At 37.8% G+C, this 20080-nt stretch overlaps 1 protein-coding gene across 2 annotated transcripts; it reads left to right on the top strand.

The window, feature by feature from the left end:
- The first annotated feature begins 7 nt into the window (after positions 1-7).
- On the top strand, positions 8-20001 carry lrrcc1 (leucine rich repeat and coiled-coil centrosomal protein 1). 2 transcript variants are annotated; one of them, XM_036597391.1, is made up of 20 exons: positions 8-119; positions 1306-1361; positions 1767-1972; positions 2058-2123; positions 2311-2478; positions 3958-4127; positions 4832-5044; positions 6775-6971; positions 7572-7746; positions 7842-7990; positions 10070-10274; positions 11209-11348; positions 12184-12385; positions 14243-14395; positions 14529-14703; positions 15722-15885; positions 15976-16184; positions 18367-18504; positions 18591-18726; positions 19548-20001. In XM_036597391.1, the coding sequence occupies exons 2-20, from the start codon at positions 1318-1320 to the stop codon at positions 19656-19658; spliced, it is 3021 nt and encodes a 1006-aa protein (XP_036453284.1). In that variant the 5' UTR covers positions 8-119; positions 1306-1317; the 3' UTR covers positions 19659-20001. The 2 variants fall into 2 exon arrangements, with proteins under 2 accessions (XP_036453284.1, XP_036453283.1); XM_036597390.1 differs by having other exon boundaries at positions 14210-14395.
- Positions 20002-20080: the final 79 nt, after the last annotated feature.

The following is a 20080-nucleotide window of genomic DNA, read 5'->3' as shown; positions in this document are numbered from 1 at the left end:
CCCCTTAACGCGGGCTCTTTGATTGTCGAGCTGCAGATTAAGAAGAAGTAATGTTATGGTAATAGCTAGCTAGGTGTCTCCCTGGACTCTCGGTGAACAACTTCGTTTACCACAGCAGGGTAGGTTCAGTTTATCATATTCACATAATAAATATAATAGGTTTTCAGTTATTTTCCATAGCAGCGTTTATTATACGTGATGTTTATTTGTTATTTTTAATAAGACGTGTGGTTAGTTCACGAGTTAGTAGCTAAGCCAGACTGACAGCTAGGTTAGCTAGCGTTAACTGAGCTAGCATACCTTTTCTGAGATATCTCCTCACAGGCTTAACCTGTGGTGATTCATAGCAAACGTAGCTAAAGTTTTACAGTGATTCACCAAAGTGAGGTTTTGGATAACGTTAAAGCTGAAATCTGTCTTTAATCAGTGTATTTACAGGGACAAACTCGGACGCACATTGAAAGCTAACGTTAGCTCTTTGGCTAATTCACCTCTGCCCAGGAAACCTATGCGAAACAGTCCTTGCAGTTTTATGTAACGTGAACTAGAATTAAACAAGCCAACTTTAGACAGCAATAAATTTCCAGTAATATCTAACCTCATCTGTAGGTTTTCTAAGAGCTACATAGGTTAGCTAGTGACAAAAAGTAGGTTAAGCTTTGTCATCAATTAACAACGTAACGTTAGCTAGCTGTGTTACGTTAACTTACAACGTCAAACCGTTCGTGATAACTGGCTTTAATTCTGTTTTCAGTTCATTAGAACTTTCTTAGTATGGCGCTTTTTACAGACACTGTCCAACAAAGTCCAAAAGTAGCTCATGTCTCCTGTTCTGAAGCAAGTAGCCGCCTAGCAGACGGAGACATGATAGCTCTGGCTCGGCTAACGTAGCTAACTAACGTAGTTACTAAGCGCTGCTGTCTTCGCCTTGGCGACGCGTCTCTCTGAACAGGTCGGTTTCCCTTTCTGCTGGTTTCAGACGGAGTGGTATTACAGAAAACCCCTTTTTAGGCTTGAAATATATAGTGTACATCTCAGCACTCACAGTAGCTTATTAATTATCCAGTAACATGCTATTTCTGTTTTTAAGACCAGTCTTAAGTGTATATTAAGTATAGACATATTTTTATATGTAAAATAGGTATTTACATATAAAAAATGTGCAGCTTTCAACTTAAAAACTTAAGTAACTGGGTTAACCTGAAATTTTGAGTTCATTTAACTTGTAACATTAAGCCAAAAGAAGAATAATTTGTGTACTTTATAGCCTTAGATTGTCTGTTTTCACTGTCTTTATTCAAACAGGTAACACATGTCATGGCCGTTGGAGAGCTTTGCTTAATAGATAAAGACATTTCAAGGTAGGCTTCATGTGTCTTAACCTGAGTCTGCTGAAACTGTCTAAAAATGCTGTGTCTGTTTGGATTGCTGTGGGTCCAATTCCAGTGTTATCACAATTTTGTGATTTTCCTGCTCAAACAGACCTCAGTAGTTACTAAGTCAACTAAAGCAGTTAGTTACTGGACTCTAAAAGTGCTTAGCACAGTAGGAGTACTGTAACTTGCAAGTTTTGGTCATAGATGGTATTATTATCAATAAATACTTATTAATAAAATTGCAATATTATATTCTTAATATTTTTTTCTCCCATCATTGGAAGCTGATCACCCCTGTTGTACAGCTATGTTTTCAAAAATCTTTTATTTTCAGATGTTACTTTATGCACATGTTTATGTTTCACTGTAAATAAATATCTCTTTTCGTAGTTTATTAGAGGTTCCACTGAAGTCCAATATCACATCTCTAAATCTCCACTGTAATCGACTGTCAAAGATTGAAGGTCTGACAACAACATGGCACATAAGACATCTGGATCTCTCATCCAACCATATCTCTCGTATCGAGGGCCTCGGCTCTCTCTCTTCATTACGCACCTTAAACTTGTCGTGCAACAGCATCACCAAAGTGGAAGGTAAATTGGTAATATTCCTACATCTGCTTCTGTGGCAGAGCTCTGCAAAAATAATGCACAGATAAACTAGATTGCTTTTGTTTAGGTCTCAATGGACTTGTAAACCTCACAAGGCTGAACTTGGCTTACAATCAAATCAGTGACCTCACTGGTAAGTTAACACTTAGAAGAAGTGTATGTGTGTGTGTGTATGTATACATATATATATATATACATATATGTATGTGTGTGTGTGTGTGTGTGTGTGTGTGTTTTTTGTATATGTATGTATCTATGTATGTATGTATATGTAGCATGTTCATATATTGGTATATCCTAACACTACTGAATGTGCACAGGTCTTTTACATCTGCATGGAGCTGAATACAAATTGAAACACCTTCAGCTTCACAGCAACTGTTTGGATAGCATGAACCATCTACTGCAGTGCATGGTGGGACTGCGCAATCTGAGAGATGTTACTCTCAGTATGGATGGTGCGGATAATCCAGTCTGCAGTCGTCCAGGTTTGCAGTATTTTAAAGTTATTTTTTCTAATTCTTAGTTTCTCATAGTAGGTCCCTCTGCTAGTCCACAGATTCTTTTAGGTGGTTGAAGCCATACACATGTTTTGCCATGAAGATTTGCCACTACGTACTCTTACTCCACTGATCACATAGCACCGTCAAGAGCCTTAGTTCCACAGATTTATGATTACATTTTCAATGCTTTTGCATAATTCAGTAGTTGAGATTTAAACAAAGTCATTCAGAATGGTTTGATGTGACATGGTCCATTATAGAAAAAGTTACACTCATTTATTTATTATTATTTTTTTTTACCGTAGTGGTGATAGGAACCAGGGATCACAATGTTTACACTACAAATATAGCCATTGTATTTACTATACAAAGCAGTGAACCTACACATTTTCTGAGTTTTTATAGGTATTGTTGATAATTAAGAAGCAGTGATAAATCAGAAATAATTTGTGTCTTTGGAGACTATTTTACATTCTTTGGAAACTATTCTGCATGTACCTCTGCTCTGTGAATGTATTGTAAAAGTACATTTATGAAACATTTGTTTTAAGCATCAGGCAGCATATTCATAACCACTTCATATAATAATTTTTGTGACATAGCATTTAAAGGCTTTAAACTTCTCAGATGTCTGATTCCTATCACCACCACTATGAACAGTTCAGACTCTGTAAGTTTCTCTACAGTGGACCATTTCACATCAAAATATCAGCATTTTTCCCCTAATTGAACAGTTGTACATTTTGACGAAATCCAGTTTGCATGTTTTTACTGCTGTGTCAAAGAAGAGTGGTCCCCACACACCGTTAGCGTGGATAGTAGCCCACCAAGTTCATCGCATTTTAGTAAATTATTACTTTAAACATACTTTTGAGTGCTATACAAAGTGGAAGTATTATTTGACTGGGATTTCTGTGGAGTTCACATTTTACAATTCTAGTTGCTTCTCTGAACTGCTAAGTAAGTGCTTTTTCTAGCTGCCTCTTCAGCAGTTAAGAATTAAGAATAGACCATTGACACATGGGAGAAAACTTATGTAGCTATTGAGGATCTTGAGTGGCGTGTATCTATGTATTTAGAAAAAAAAAATTACAATATTTTTGTTTTCCTAGTCTTCATTCCTCTGAATAGCCACCTTTTATTTAATTACAGCTTCAAATAAGTTTCTGTAAAATAAGTATTTTGAACCTAAACCATTATCTGCTTAAATGAAAGACAAACATTATATAATGAATGTACATGCACTTTAAAGCATATATGATAATAACAAACTGGTTGTGTATATTTGACTAGTAGTGTGACTTGCGTATCTATAAAGGTTTTCAGTCACCCAGGTCATTGAAGGACTAGTCTTGGGTTATGTATCACAAGTTCAGTCACCCATTGTTTTGCATGGTTGTTATTTATGTTTTCTGCTAGACAAGGTCCATTTACCCCATGCACTAAATGTTCTCTCTTGTGTAGGCTACAGGGAGATGGTCCTGCAGACCCTGCAGCAAGTCTCTATCTTGGATGGAGAAGACCGGCTGGGGAACCGTCCTCCTTCAGGAGATGAAAGCCCTTTGGATGTGCCTGGCCTTGAGGATTTTCTGGAGTTTCTGATTCCAACAGACAGTAGTGTCAGCGCAGAGCTGGTGCATATTTCATCTGTTTTTAAAAGTAAAACAGTAGTGTGTGCTCTTTAGGACTGCAACAAGTATTTGATAAAATTAAACAAACTACAGTCTCAGCAAAAAGGGTTCTATGACTTTTAACAGTAGCAGAATCTCTTTTCATGCTATATATGACCATTTTTTAAAAAGGATATTTAAAAGAAAATATATACAACATGTTTTCCATAGTAGAGAAGAATGCAAAGAACTGTTCATGCATTCAGGTGTTTTTTTAAAATGTCATAGTTCTGTTTATACCAATGTCTTTACCAAAGAGCCCTTGAAGACCCATTTTTATCTGAATATAAAATAATTTGAATAATTAGTACTTTTTGACACTACAAATGAATTAAGTATACATTGTTACATTTTAACGGTTTTAAAACTCATAATTGAAACGACAGTATTAATCACAATGTCAAATGCAATCCAAATTAGTTCACTAATGCTCCAGTAGTCACTTACTGCTAGTATGCTGAAGGTGCAAGTTAGCTAATTTTTCATTCAGTCATTAAAAGGAAACATGTCTTGAGCTTTACTTGTCTTTATAGAATACTTGAACATTCAAAATAGAATTTGGTAAAATAGTCAAAAATGAGCCCTCATGTACTTTACTGTTTTTGTATTTGAGTCTTCACTCACAGGGTTGATAATATCAAGGCTCATTAGGTTTCTTTGTTAAATAGGTCCAGCCGGATGCTCCTCTGCCCACTCCCCGGATTGATGAGGTTCTTACGCAGTTTCGACACCGTGCCAGGGCTCTAGGGAAGGCCAATGAACTGGCACTGCAGGACAGCCCTCAGCTCATCCCACAAAAAGGAAACTCAACATCAGATAACCAGACAAATGAGCTTCGCATTAAGAAACTGGAACAGCAGGTGTCCCAGCTCTTCCACAAGGTACAGCAGAGGCCTGTAGTCCAGATGTGTCCAGCTGTGCTTCTGGAGGGTCTAAGTTCAGCACAGTTTGGTGTTTTTGTTTTTTTTTAAATGGCAATTAAGATGATCTTAACACCAAGATGCTTTTAGGAAACTGGGACATGATGGTCTCAAAGCTATGTGAACACAAGACCTCAATTTTTTTTAAAAATCAGATTTGAGCCACTTTCATTTGTGCTCCTAGACAGGATGCAAACTAATATGTTGCCATATGACTGTAAAGAAAATGGTCTAATTGGAATTCATGCCCATTTTTCCATGCACTGCGTATGCACATATTACAACCATCATCCAGTTGGCAGTGTTTCTGCAGCGGCTAACTTAGATCTATCCTTTTTTCGCCATCTTGCATGACACACATGGATTACAGATGTGGGTGTCACCTGTGCACTCAATTTTCCAATAATATAATCAACTGTACCTCTACATATTTCACTCGAGGACATGGAACTTCAAATAATGCAATTTAGTAGCCTAATAACTTTGCAATTATGAGTGTTTTCATAAAATATATTGTATTTCTTTTACTGTAAATTGTTTAAAAAAAGACTATTTTCCAGGTAGTCATAGGATTTTGATCCAGGGATTTCAAAATTGGTCATGAAATAATCGCTGGCATCTGTAAGTAAATAATTATATAAAAAAGGTTGACTTTTTGTCTATCCATAGTTACCACATATTAATTAATCACTGTGGCCTTGGCAATTCTGAATTCCATCACTAAAACTCAAAAATTGTTAGCCTCATTCTCTCAAAATTTAAACCATTTATATGAACTAAGATTCAGATGAGGCATGCAAAATTTGACCCAGATTGGCCTTCAGGGGGAGCTACAGCACACAATAAGACTTAAAATAATTACATTTTTAATTGCTGTTCTTTTCTTCTTTCTACAGTAGCAAGTCTAATGTGATTCAGGTTCTTTAGCTGACTGAAATGTAATTGAAAAGCTAACTTTTCAATTACAAGTTATGTCAGAAATTGGAATGCTTGTTTGGCATATTGACTTATTTGTTCGAAGTCTTCAACTTAATATACCAATGTCAAAAGGTCAGTCTGTACTAAACTTCATCTAAATCATAACATATGAAGGATTTTTGTGAAAGTCTGACTCCCTGTCATTTATCCTCTGACTTGCAAAAGGGCCCCAGCCTGACGTATTAGACTTCATTTAGCTCTTTGGTGCTTGAACTGTGCAGATTGCTGCTTGTGGCTGTATTCTTTGATTTATTATTATTTTTTGGTCAGAATATTCAGCATTTTTTCTCTTTCCCCACTTCTGACCATTTTGGGTTGAATATTTTAGTGGCTGCAATTTTAGTGCATCCCTAAATGTAACAGAACATTGAGAAATCATACTACTAACAAAGAAAAGCAGATTAACCCCTTAAATAGCCAGGGCCCACTTGTGAGCTCAGATTTTTATTACACACTTCTATAACTTAAGAATAGCTCAGCCAGTCTGCAGTCCCTGTTGATACTGAATAATAAGCCTTAGTATGTATAAGCCTGGGATTTTAAGAGGTTAAATTGTAGAAATAGAGTTTTTTTTGCCCTGACCTTAAAGGGCTGAAAGCAAATTCACAGCACTGTGAATTTTACCATTACAAAAAGGTAACAGCCCACGATTCATAAAATTGAGGTCCTGGCAACTTCAGAACCTTCTGCTTTTTCTTTTTTCCTCATCCCAGAGTCCAGCAGGCGATGGTCCTGATGCAAGCGCAGCTTCGCAGTCTGTGGTACGGAAAGCTAAAAGGGACACTGATCAAACATCAGAGAGCGAGTGTGACAGTGGGAAAGAGAACCAGCGATGCTCAAGAATTCCTTGCCCCAGAGGCACCTCCGGGAAGAAGCTGGTGAAAGACACCAAAGGCAAACGACCAGACAGGTGCAATCCTTTACAGTATACTAGCACTATGAAGCGTTAGTTACTGAAGTCTCTCAGTATTTCTTTTTCTAGCAACTTTGTATGGTTCAAAGTCATAAGAGAGCAAAAGCATAGAGACAAAGGCTTTGATCTGGTCCTGTAATTAATCTAGTCCAGTAGTTGTCTTTGCTCCTCCCTATTTGAGATTGCTCTCAGACATAAATGATTACCCTGTCACAAGTTCAGCTCTGGTTCATTTAGCTTCAGTGGAGCAAACATAGTGACACTTACTCTGCTTCTGCATTTTAATGATGATTTATTGTTTTGGCAAGCTGTAAACATTGAGATTTATTCTTCAGCAACACCATGAAAAATAGAATGCCTCAAAAATGGTTTTATTGTACAACTGGAACTGGTCAAACTTTAGTATGGCTAAGTTTACATTTGTGGTTTAGAATCTCTATAAAATGGTCTTGGACCATTTTAGTTGATACTTTATTCGCAAAGAAGTCCACAAACACTTTTCGTTTAGTCTTACTAGACCTTGTTTGGTCTTTGTTAATTTTATTATTCTGCTTCATTAATTAAGCTTGTTTGGAATGGTGTTCGTTTTCTTTCTAGTGAAGCAGGCACACAAAAGCGGCAGAGCTCAAAGCTTGCCGCTGGCTCCAGGCGGAGGGCAGCTGTCCAGAACCTGGGGTACACAGACACAGCGGCCTCAGTGAAGAGGGGCCTCAGAGTAGGCCGGACCACTCCTGACAAAAGCCACCATCAAACAGAGGAGGAAACCTACAGGGTGCGCAAACGGTCTTTGGCAGTTCAGAACGTTCTTCAGAGGCACTGAAGTGGTCACGCTTGTGACGAGAGAAGATGTGTGTGGTGTGTTTGTAGGCGATAGTGGAGGAGCGGGACCAGGAGCGGGAACGGCGCTGGAAGGCAGAGCAGGCTGTAAAGAAGCTCACAGAGCAGGTGAAGGGCCTGCAGACACGTGCCAGTGAGGAGAAAGAGCTCCAGAGTATGGCCTTACATACAACTGATAGGTGAGGAAATGAGCAAAACGGGTCCTCAAGTGCTCACAACAGACAGCGCCCATGTGTGGTCCCACTCTGCAATTCTTTGTGCTTATAACTACATACATTATATCATAGCTGTCAGATCAAAAGTCTCAAACAGAACTTTTTCAATACCTGCTGCACCAGCCCTTTAATAAATCAACTACTTTAGGAAAGAAAAAAGTCTAGTAATTTAAACAGATGCCTAATTTTGATCATTAACAGTGTTTTCATGTTCTGTCAAAGACAAAAAAGATACAGTTTTGAATTTCACTTCACTATTTTGGATGTTTTTTTTTCCACTACTATACTGAAATCGTTATACCCTTAGTAGTTACTACATAGTATGTTTTAAGATTAATAACTGAATAAAAAGCCTGCACTTTAAAAATGTTAAGACTATTGTTAACATATTCCTTTTAACCCCTAGAGTTGGATGAATGTCTGCAATGTATTGTTAAAGAAATAGTTTTAAAAATATTTTTAAAACAATTTACTCCAAATGTAGTTGATTAGCCAAGACATGTTTATTTATGTTATCTACAACAGTAGTATCAGCAACCAAAGACTGAATTTTGTCTGTACTTTTGTCTCTGTTTATAGATAACAGCATATTATACAGTGTCAGAAACTGCACATGCCGGTCGATGATTACGTTAGTTGATTACGTTATGTGTGTTGTTTTGATTTAGGTGTGCAGATTGCACAGTGCTACTTGGTGTACATATGCGTCCGTTACTTTTTAGGTACATTAGCTTCCTTGCTCCAGTTGAAAACTAAAAAGGTGAACTAATGGCACCAAACGTGTCTTGGCTGAGCAGGGTAATGGTAATTTTTTTTTTTGCCGGATTATTTCTTTACATTATAAGTAATGTTGATATAATCTGACTCCAATAAATCTGTCCATTGAATAGAGGAGATGAGACATTTCTTATTAAAGCAAATGCTGTTTGATAGCACTAAGAATTCTGTTATGGGGAAAAGGAAACAGCTAATGATGCATGGAGTGTAGATTCTGGAAACTTCAAAACCTTTTTTTTATACAATTAATCAAAGTCTGTGTTTGTAGGGAATATTTGAAGAGGAGAATTAAAAGAACTAGGGTGTTGAGTCGAGTACCACTGCAAGCTCAAGCTGTGTTGCTAGACTTGGAGGCTTTTTTAGTATGTTTATGAATAATTCAAATTACACATCACTGAGCTTAGATAGTTTAAACTGCAAGCATCCATATGGATACTGGATGTGGAAAATGGCTCATGCACAGGTCTCTAGTGTTTCAGTCTGCTCTTAATTATAATTAAGCAGCAGACTAAAGGTGGGTTATCAGGCATATGTCTTGAGAAGCTCATCCATCAAACTTTGCTAATGACTCTAACCTTACAGAGGTCAGAGTGAAGTCCCTTAACTCTGCCCAAAACCAGAGTGATGAAGAGAATTTATTATATATTCTGTTATGTGTGCTTAGTTTGCTGGGTGATTAAAAGGGAATTCTACATTTTTTTTTACAAAATTTGGCATAATTAAATCATTGATATTTAAACCAAGACATTCAGAGTGGTTTGCTGTGAAATGGTTAATTGTAGAGAAAGTTGCTAGCTTCCATCTGGTTCAACGAACCTAGCCATTTTATTTACTATTCAAAACCACTAGTGAACCTACATGTCTTCTGTTTTTATATGTAGTTTTGATCATGATATAATAGTGACAATTTTATTTTGCCTTAAAATACCCTGCATGTATCTCTTTGCCCTTAATGTATTTAGCAAATAATTTTAAAAACTTTAAGTAAGACCTTTGTAAATATTAATATTTAATAATAATAGCTTTCAGTGTTGTAGCTTTTGGTGGCAGTAAACACTTCAGACATCTGGTTCCCATTACCACCACTGTGAACAATTCTGACTGTAAATTTATCTAGGATGTACCATTTCACATCAAACCTCTGTTAGTGACTTTTTTATATTTTGTAATGTATAATAGAGAATCAGGGATATGCCTAAGAGAGAGATGTTTCTCTTCAGCCGAGTTGTCAGTTTTTCCTATTACTATCACCTGTCCTGCACACAGACTGAAGGAGCTGTTGCTGAAGGAGCGCTCAGACCGGGCAGTGCTGCAGGCTCGGGTAGAAGAGCTGGAGGAGAGGTGCAGCACTGCAGCAGAACAGCTGGAGCAGCTGCGCAGCCAAGAGGACCTACACAAGAGGGCGCTGCGCAATCTGCAGGAGTGTGTATCTCAGGAAGAGGCGCTCAGGGCCGGGCAGAAGGCTGAGGAGGTAAAGCTGCTGGTTGACAGAGCTTCTGTGTAGATGCTATAAGACAGAGCAAAGGAAGTTTTAAGCAGTTGTTCAGCAGTGCCTGTTCTTTCCCATGTGGCATAAAAATTTGACCACCACACTAAGATGTGAGAGTTTAGTAACACTTTATTTGGAAAGTTCTTTGTAAATGCTTTTGTAGGTGCTTACCTTGCCTTTAGGATTAGGATTTAACTAAATATATCGTTACTGTCCAAAGAAAAACAAGTATCTCCAAAATAGTAACTTTACAGGAGAAGGCAAAACACACTTACCTTTCAATGTAAGTTAATGTAAAGAGGTTTTATTCCAAGTGATTTTAGAGCATTTCTATTGGTCCATTCATCATGAAATTTTCACACAACATATAGGACAGCTGGTGTGTTGAAATGATGTAGAAAAATAAAAATCGACAAAAATAGACATGCATGGTTTTCTTTGGACAGCAATGATATATTAAATTCATCTCACTTTTTCCTGACTGTAAACTTGTCACTCACTCTAACCTTAACCTTAACCCAAAACCCTGGTCCTAAACCTATTGGGTGCTAATCCTAACCCTAACACTATTAAAGTTTGGTGCTTTAACAGCGTTAGGGTTAGGATTAGCACCAGTTAGTTGCACTAGTTTGTTAATAATTTGGACATCTGAAAGGAATCACCTGTCACATTACTAATTCTTGTTATTTTATTTGATAATAAGTTACATAGTGTAGACTTAAATATTATAGACACTAGACCAAAAGGCAAGTTTTTGATCCTTTATTCAACAGACATTTTTGGTAATGACGGTGATATATAAATGATATCCAAGTAAATGTAGTTCCCAGTACTACGTTTTATAAATAATAATGTATCAGCCTGGCAATATGATGTTCTCTGTGTTTGGTGGTCATGAGCTTTAATTCTCCCTCAGATGAAAAGGAAGCAGGAGCTGGAGAACAAGTGTGCTGTCCTCAGGCGAGAAGTGGAAATACTCAGGGTGTCACTACGGCAGCATAAAGACAAACTACAACAACTGCAGGAGCTGCTGACCTCCAGGGAGGAAGCACATAGGTGCCAATTCCACTCCACACACAAATGACTATAACAAAGACGCACATAAAGTAAAAGAAAAATTAATATAATGGAATATAATATACATAATATAATGGCAGCAACGATCATTTGAAGCCTGAATTCTGTCCATGATTTTGTCCATTTTTATAGATCACAGTATGTCATACAGTGCCACGACCCACATAAGCAAGTCTATTTGAGATTACTTAACAGACAGTATGATTTGAGGCAAGTGAATCAAAGTCAAGGCAAGATTTATTTACGCTTTTTAAGATTCAAGATTTATTTACGCTTTTTAAGATTCAAGATTTATTAACGCTTTTTACAGTGGGTGTTGTCATAAAGCAGATTTACAGAAAATCCTTTTCCAAGTGCCAAATGAGCAAGTCAAGGGTGACAGCGGCAAGGAAAACTTCCTCAGAGCAAGAGGAAGAAAACTTGAGAGGGCTTAAAAGGGGAAACCATCCTGCTCTGGTCCACGTTGGATTGCAAAACAATTGTTGTTTTTGGTACTGGCTGTTCGCAAACTTTAGTGTTCAAACAATGCGTTTACATTGGATGGCATAATTAATACAATGCCTACTGTCCATAATGTGTTGTTACATCTCTACAACGCACTGTTGCTGTTTTGCATTGTTACACCACAGTATTTTGTTGCATTGCTAGATTCCTACTAATTTGCAGGGTGCAAGCTTCCATTGTTTGTTAGCAACATTAGCCTTGTAACTCTAATGCAAAAGTGGCATCAAAAGTGCCTGATCAGCTGCATCTAGGGTAAGGAGCTATGATGGAATTTTTTGTCGACCTTTGTTCCTTTATTTGTGTTGGTCAGGAAGGAGCTGTCTGCGCGGCTGGTTCCTGGTGGGACTGAGTTTCGGGAGGCCGTGGGGACAGAGGTGGCAGCTGTGGAGCAGAGGCATGCTCAGAGACAGGCTGAGATGGAGCATAAGCTGGCAGAGGCCAGAGAGCAGCATGCGGCCCTGGAGGATGAGTTCCGCATGGCTCTCACCATCGAAGCTAAGCGCTTCTCTGAGGTAGGCTTTGGTGAACTTTTCTGTCTGATTAATATAGCTATATCAGCACTGATATTAACCTTATTAAAAAGAACATATATCAGCCAGATGTGATGATCCACATTCAAGGTGCACAACTGCCACAAGCGAAAATTATTCACCAATACAATAAGATGATTTTACTACATAACTGAAATATAGAAATATACTCAAATAGTATTTTACAAAGAGTACATCTACTTTTAAAGAGCAAAGCACAGAAGTACTGTGTATCATCCACCCCTGCTTAAAACTGCCCCAACACACCTGATCTGGGTTAACAGGTATTAATCAAGCTCTTAATGAGCTGAATCAGATGTGTTGGGGCAGAGAATAGTTGAAACTGTGCAGAACAGTGGGTTTGACTTCTACTATTAAGAGCCACTGGTTTAGAGACTAATTTTCCAGGTAAGGAAATCTCTTGAAATGTAAAGTGTTCTGGAAGTTGTGAGTGTTACAGGTATTTGAAGCTTATTTTTATTTAATGTGGTTTTATCCATACAAATAAAGTTGCTGCCAATGATGGCATGAGGATGTTTTGACATGCTTAAGTTAGTTGACACAGCACTGTCACCACATTGAGAAGGGGTAGACTTAAACTCGCTAAACGTGTTGGATTTGGCATGGGGCAGGAAAATAATCACGCCCAAGTTATGAAGAACAAATCTCCTTAACAGAACTACAGTTTGTAGTCTAAATGCCCTACTTACAGTATCGTAACCAAAAAAAACTAAATTAATCTATCTTTTTTGTGCAGTATCGGTCAGGTGCAGTGAGATATGAAGTAGACCTCAGGTCAGTGCCTGTGTTTTTGTAGGAAATTTTGATGCTGGCAGTAAGGACAGTGATGATGTAAACTACTATTCAAAAGTTTGGAATCACTGTCAAATTAAAGGGGAAGTGTTTCGAAAAAAATAGTGCAAAAAATGCACTATTCTAGAGAAATATTTTGACTCTAATTTCTTTACAGTGGTGGTGACAAATCAGAAATTGTGAGGTCTAAAACACATATATAACCAGTTTTTTACTGTCTAAACTAGTGAGTGTATATGTGTCGTCTGAGTTTTTATGTGTAAATTTGATAAGGTAAAATAGTGATAAATCTAACAAATTATGTTTTTTTGGGGATTATTTTGCCTTTCAGCATCCTGCATGTACCTCTCCACCATGTATAAATAAAAAAATATGTTTTCTGCCAATAGCTAATCAGAAAACTATTGTAAAATAATGTCTCAGACATCAGGCAACGTATACCCTAACCATTTCATGTAACAGCTTTCTGTGAGGGAGCCATTTAGAGGTGTTAAACTCTTGAGACGTCTGGTTCCTATCACCAATACTGTGAACAGTTCTGACGCTGTTTGTTTCTCTAGAATGAAGCATTTCACATCAAGCTACTCTGAATTAGTTTATTTAAGTCTTAACAATTTAATTGAGCAGATTTTAAAAATTGGTGAAATTCCCCTTTAATAATTGCTGTTATTTTGTTCATTACTAATTATAAGTGTACTGCAGTGTAGTACTGAAATACTATAAGCTAGGTATTTTAAGATGTGTATTTTGTTTTTTTTTGGGGGGGGGGCATCATAAACTTAAATAATATATTGTAAATATTAATACTAATTAGTTATCTGCCTGAGATTTTTTGAAAAGCAGTCTAGATGTTAATTTTATTATAAATTCATTCTCAAAGTTATACAGCTTTCTTTGGTTATTACAACATGATCTATAGCCCTATTCATCATTCTGGATCATAGTATTGCTGCAAAATAACCTAGAAAATGACCCCTGTGTGTGTGTGGCCAGGTGAAGGAGGGCTTTGAGCTTGTGTCTGCTCAGCTTTCAGAGGTGAAGGCAGTTCTGACTGAGTCTCAGCAAAGAGAGAAGCAGTCAGGCTCTCTGGTACAGGAGCTCACAGCTATGGTGAAAGAACAGAAAACTCGCATAGCTGAACTCATCAAAGCTAAACGTGATGCTGTAACAGAATTGAAGGTAAGGAGCAGTTTAGTTTCACAGTTAACACAGTCAGCATATCAGCCTACTTAGTTTTTATTTGACCTTAGCAAATATGTTACCCTTTGGGGATTCAATTCTGTATTGTATTAACTGTGAGCGTGTTTTCTAGACGCGAGTTCGGACACTGGAGTCAGGGGCAGAGGAGGACAGGCGTCTGAGTGTGCAACTGGAACTCCTGAAGAAGGAAAAGACTAGGCTTATCTCCCAACTCGCTGCACAGGAGTCTGTCATAGAAGGGCTTCGGGCAGAGCGACGGCTCTGGGGGCAGGAGCTGGCCCAGCAAGGTACCACCACTGTCACTGCATTTAGGAATAACTCATAATTTAGTAAAATGGAGGGGTGTATGGCATAATGGTAGCCAAAATATTATTTGCCAGTAAATGGGAAAATGTAATTATTATTTGTCTGATACTGGAATTATGACACTTAATCATGCAGTGCCATTAATGTAACATTCTTGTTTTAAACTCACAAGTGGATAGCATAATGGACAACAAATGAGAGGAGGGGATTCGATTTCCCCCTTACGATAAGCACACAACTGCTATACCAGAACAGAGTGCCACAATGAGAGTCCTTGGGTAAGACTCTTAATGGCACTAGGTAAGATCGCTAAAAAATGTGTTAAAGTTTGCAATAACTGATCGTGTCATTACTATGCTATATAAAAATTATCGATCTTTAGTTTTATCTTCCTATATAGATATAAATAGATATAATACATATAGATATAATGGGGAGCAAAATGATCAATTGTTTATCAGTATTAGCCAGATCATAAAATAGGATGTACGAGTCACCCTGTAAAGTCTGAAATAATTTAAAAGTCTGATGTGTCAGGTGGGATTTCGCAGGAGTTTTTTTAAGACCATGTCGTACGTGTTTATGTATTATCTTTGCACGCACAGGCTCAAAAAGAAGGTCCAGCTCAATGTTTAGGTTTCAGATACAAAATCAACATTATTCGGATGAAGATATGATGACGATAGTAGATAATTTACTTTTACCCCCAGGAGACACGTCCTTCAACAAGTTTTGACTGCGTGCTCTTTGAATACTCTTTCAACGTGCTCGAAATCATCAGATTCATCTGCTCGGGGAAGGGGACTGAAGCACAACCGACGTTACAAAATGTTTTTCCACATGTTGCATACACATTTTCACCAGAGAGGTCTCAAAATCCCCAAAACGTACATAGTGCAGCTTTAAGACTGTGATTTATGTGTTATCATATTGGCCCAGAAACTCTGTATCAGTGCATCCCTAGTAAAATGGTAAAGGAGCTGATGTCGTGTTTTGTAGGAGCGTCACTTGCCCAGGACCGAGGTCGATTGGAGGCCAAAATTGAGGTTCTGACTACTGAGCTGGAGACTCAGAAGAAACTGAATGAGAAGGACAATGACTCACTGAGGATCAAAGCAAAGATAGTGGATGATCAGACGGAGACAATCCGCAAGCTAAAAGAGGTGATTTCACCGTCATTTAATATGAACTTTAGTGTGAAGCGTATTCATACATAACAATAAAAAGAAACAGCTTGTCATTACCTCTTTCAGGCAGTGCAGGAAAGAGACGAGCAGCTTCGTGTTGTGCGTGACGAGAATCTGCAGGTCCAGAGGAGATTACAGCAGCAACTAGAGGAGGAGATGGCCTCAATGACCGAGCTCCGAGAGACAGTGAATAAACTCAGCCTCAGGAAAGAGGAGCTTAAACAACAGCTTCTCGACAAAGAGGCTGAGATGGATGAGCTTAAAGAAGCATACAGGTACCTTTTCACAGGTAGCCTAGACTTAGAACTAGCACAGATTCACTCTGTGGAAATCGTGATTTTAAGTGCTGCTGGACTTTTTAAACACTGTGTCCACTCACTGTCCACTCTATAAGACACACCTAGTCCACCTTGAAGATGTAAAGTCAGAGACAATAGCGCATCTGTGCTGCACAGTAGGGATGCAACAAATTACTAATTTGATAGTTGAATAATCTATCAGTTACTGAAACGATTAATCGGATTATGAATCACTACATTACCAAATAACTTATGTAGCTATTAGGTTTTAAATTTAGCTTGAGGTTGCTTTATGCATTTACTAACTAACAATGAAGACAGTATAGATGAATAACATTTAAGAAATCACTGTTTTAATTCACTTTTTTGCTGATACAAAAGATAAAAAAAATAAAATTCTTAATATATTTTTCCTGTAAAAATTTATAACCAAGGATGTGCAAAGTAGCAGCAATAAAATAACAAAACTAAATCAGTTTTTCTCTAATTAAGTAAATAAAAAAAAATCAATCTAAATTTAAATGTTAAATTTAAACAGTGCAGTCTGTGCTCTGCGCATTCTGCTGTCTGTCTGCACTTTGCTGCAACTAAATTCTATAGTAGCAGGTCTTTACTGAAACGAAGTCAGTATCTCTCAGTGCTCCTGTGAGAGTCTCGCCCTCATCTGAGAGCGGATACTCCCCGCTGCAGAGGAGATGCGCTCTGATGGAGCGGATGGGAAACTGGCGAATGTCTGTGGCAAATTTCTCTATGAACTGTCAAATTAACGATTTTGTGAAAATATTTCACTTCAACGGTAACCCTTTATCCAGCTACCTAAACTGTTAGCGAGTGGTGGCCAGCGTTCGCGGAGAACAGAAAACTGTTTGTAAACGCTCTCCTATGTTCGCCTAATCTGATCGCACCGGTGGCGTCGGCGTTAAGACGGCGATGCAGTGTTTAAACGTTATCTGGAAAGTGAAGGTCGCTGTAAATAATAATAATAATAATAATAATAATAATAGTTACATGCTTCTCTGTTCCAACACCAAGTAATCGACTACTAAATTAGTTGCCAATTAGGTCGTCGAATAATCGTTGCACCCCTACTGCACAGTTTGTGTTAGTAATACTCTAATCCTTCATCAGTGGCCTAAGAATGCTGCCCACAGGACATTGCTGGCTGGATATTTGTGGTTGGTGGACTATTCTCAGTCCAGCAGTGACACTGAGGTGTTTGAAAAATCCAGCAGCACTGCTGTGTCTGATAACACTCATCCCAGCGCAACACACTAACACAGCACCACCACGTCAGTGTAACTGCAGTGCTGAGAATGATCCATCACCCAAATAAACCTGCTCTGTGGTGGTCCTGTGGGGGTAGTGACCATTAAAGAACTTGGTGAACGGGGCCTAACAAAGTATTCAGAGAAATAGGTGGGATACTGTCTGTAATTGTAGAACTACAAGATTCCCTATATGTTAAGTGGAGCTGATATGTTACATGTTAAATGGAGAATTAGTGTAGAAACAAGGAGGTGTACTTAATGAATTGGCCTGTCTGTGTGTGTGTGTGTGTGTGTGTGTGTGTGTGTGTGTGTGTGTGTGTGTGTGTGTGTGTATTTGTAAATTGTAATATAATAGATTAATACATTCTGATTACAGTAATACACCATTACAATGTATTAATTGAATAAAAGGATGTGTTTTATTGCCATAATGATAATATAACCTCTATCTGTTTCTGCAAATGAGCTTTTTAAATCTTTATGCAAATTGTATTATAATATTTGTTCAGTGTAAGTATCTATTTGAAATGTCTTTGTCAGCTTTATGTAGCCACACATGTGCCTATTGCTGGGCATGTACAATCAGAGGCCTATCTCAAGTATATAGTGTATGTTAAATGTAAAAAATAAATGAATGGGTTATGTCTGTAAACAGGTGCAAATATGCAAGGTTTAGCAAGAAATACATATGCCCATTATGTAAATTCAATGTACAAGGTATTTACAACAATGTAGAATCATTGTATGATAATACTGTAACATGCAAATAAGGGCATGTCAAACCTTGCATGCAAGATGTAAAAGATATTTAAAGAAATCTGAGTCTTGGAGTCCTTCAGTAAAGTTTATTGCTATAACCTGTTGTTGTCATTGTTGTTAAACCGTGCCAGCACTTCAAGCCGAAAATGGCAGGACAAAGCGGAGCTGCTGACCAGGCTGGAGAGCCAGGTGAAACGTATGAAGGAGGGTTTTGACGCCAAAGAGAAAGCACTACTGGAGGAAAAGGATAAAGCATCCCAAGCACATAAGTAAGAGCAAAGAGATGTCACAATGTCTCAGTATGGTCAGCGTCACCTTTGCATTTGATATCTTTCTAACATGTGTTCTTGTTTAGGGCAGCTGTTGAGAAGCTTCACTGTGTGGACGATGCTTTCCGTAGACAACTGGAATCTCTTCAGGCTTCTCACCAGGCTGAGCTGCTACGGCTGGCAAATGACAAACAGAAACAGATAGAGCAAGCCAATCAGAGGGTACTACAACAAAAAAGCTATTTCCTTTCTAGCCTCACCTAGAAATGTCATTTACTTTACCAGTCAAAAGTTTACACCTAACTGTATATGCACTTTTCATAATGATAGCCATTCTGATCTAAAAACTTAAGCTTACAAGCATATGAAATTTGTTTCTAAGACAGATACAAAAGTTTGATTGCCTTTCAAATTTTTTCACTTAAATTCAAAAATTGAAAAAATAAATGCTCAATACTCAAAAATTTAGAATTGCTTGTCATATAATATTCAATAATAACTTGTACAGTGTAACTTTAGATTACATTTTATAATGTTATATAATAACTAGACACTAAAATGTAAGCCAGTGGTGTATTTACAGTTTAAAGGATCTTGGCAAGAAGCAACATTAGTAATAAAACTTCTCATGAAACTGCTTGAGAGAATGCCAAGAGTGTGTAAAGCTGCATCATGACCAAAGGGGGCTAATTTCTAAAAAATACTAAAAAAAAAAATTCTTCATGCAGTGGATGAAAGGGTGGATACATGTTTTTTTCAAAAAGTCTCAGAACAGTTGTGCTTAACCGTTACATTACTATGAAATTGATGTTGCTCGCCTACACTGGACAGCAACAGTAGACAGGCAGTCCACTCTGCTTTATTTTATTTTTAACCTGTTGGCCCTAACTGAACAGTAAGAACAGCAAAAAGAAAAACATTGAATTAGTAATATCATAGTATAAGTCCAGATTAGTTGTAAAATGAGCTCAATCTTGAGCTTTTTAAGCAATCTGTCACATGCCTTTGGCTTCACTGAATGGCTTTCCTGATTTTTCATGCAGGTGTTCCAGGTGGAAGAAGAGATGAGGCAGCTGCTGGAGGAAACCGAGAGCAATAAGAGGGCAATGGAGGAGAAAATGAGACGCCTCACCAACGTGCTCAAAGACTTCTAACCATATAAATGCTGTTTCCATTGAATAACCTCAACAAAAACGTCAGGAAGTGCCTTGGCAGTTTTAGAGGATGTCTGAAGTGTGGAGTAGAAGACTTTTTGGTGGGGTTGGCCAGGCTGACCTACCGAAGATGTAGTTTTAGTAATATTTATTTTTATGTGTTGCAAATAATATAATATGTAGCTGGCTAAGTTACTTTAATTATAATGGTTCAGCTCAGATTTGCTGTCACCTAGTTTGACCTGTTATGTCTGTGGTGCGATTTAAGATCCATGTATATTTTGTACTGGGAATTAAGGCATTCTTTTAGCCCAAAATATCTTTGAAAACCATTAAACAATTTTCCAATACCGTTTTGTTTCCTTGTGTTTTTTCGGGAGTTGAACCCAAGATCGTATATAATGCTACACTAACTGCTGAAG

Source organism: Colossoma macropomum, unplaced genomic scaffold, assembly GCF_904425465.1.
Source record: "Colossoma macropomum unplaced genomic scaffold, Colossoma_macropomum, whole genome shotgun sequence".
Lineage (NCBI taxonomy): Eukaryota > Metazoa > Chordata > Actinopteri > Characiformes > Serrasalmidae > Colossoma > Colossoma macropomum.
The sequence above is the reverse complement of the archived record's forward strand: the minus strand, read 5'-3'. Positions and strand labels throughout refer to the sequence as shown.

Bases quoted from the DNA above. Each gene is read 5' to 3' on its own strand.
- lrrcc1 (XM_036597390.1), top strand. From the start codon at position 1,318: ATGGCCGTTGGAGAGCTTTGCTTAATAGATAAAGACATTTCAAG. The intron at 12,386-14,209 runs GTAGGCTTTGGT...GTGTGTGGCCAG, and splicing joins AAGCTAAGCGCTTCTCTGAG to GTGAAGGAGGGCTTTGAGCT. The intron at 14,704-15,721 runs GTACCACCACTG...CGTGTTTTGTAG, and splicing joins GCAGGAGCTGGCCCAGCAAG to GAGCGTCACTTGCCCAGGAC.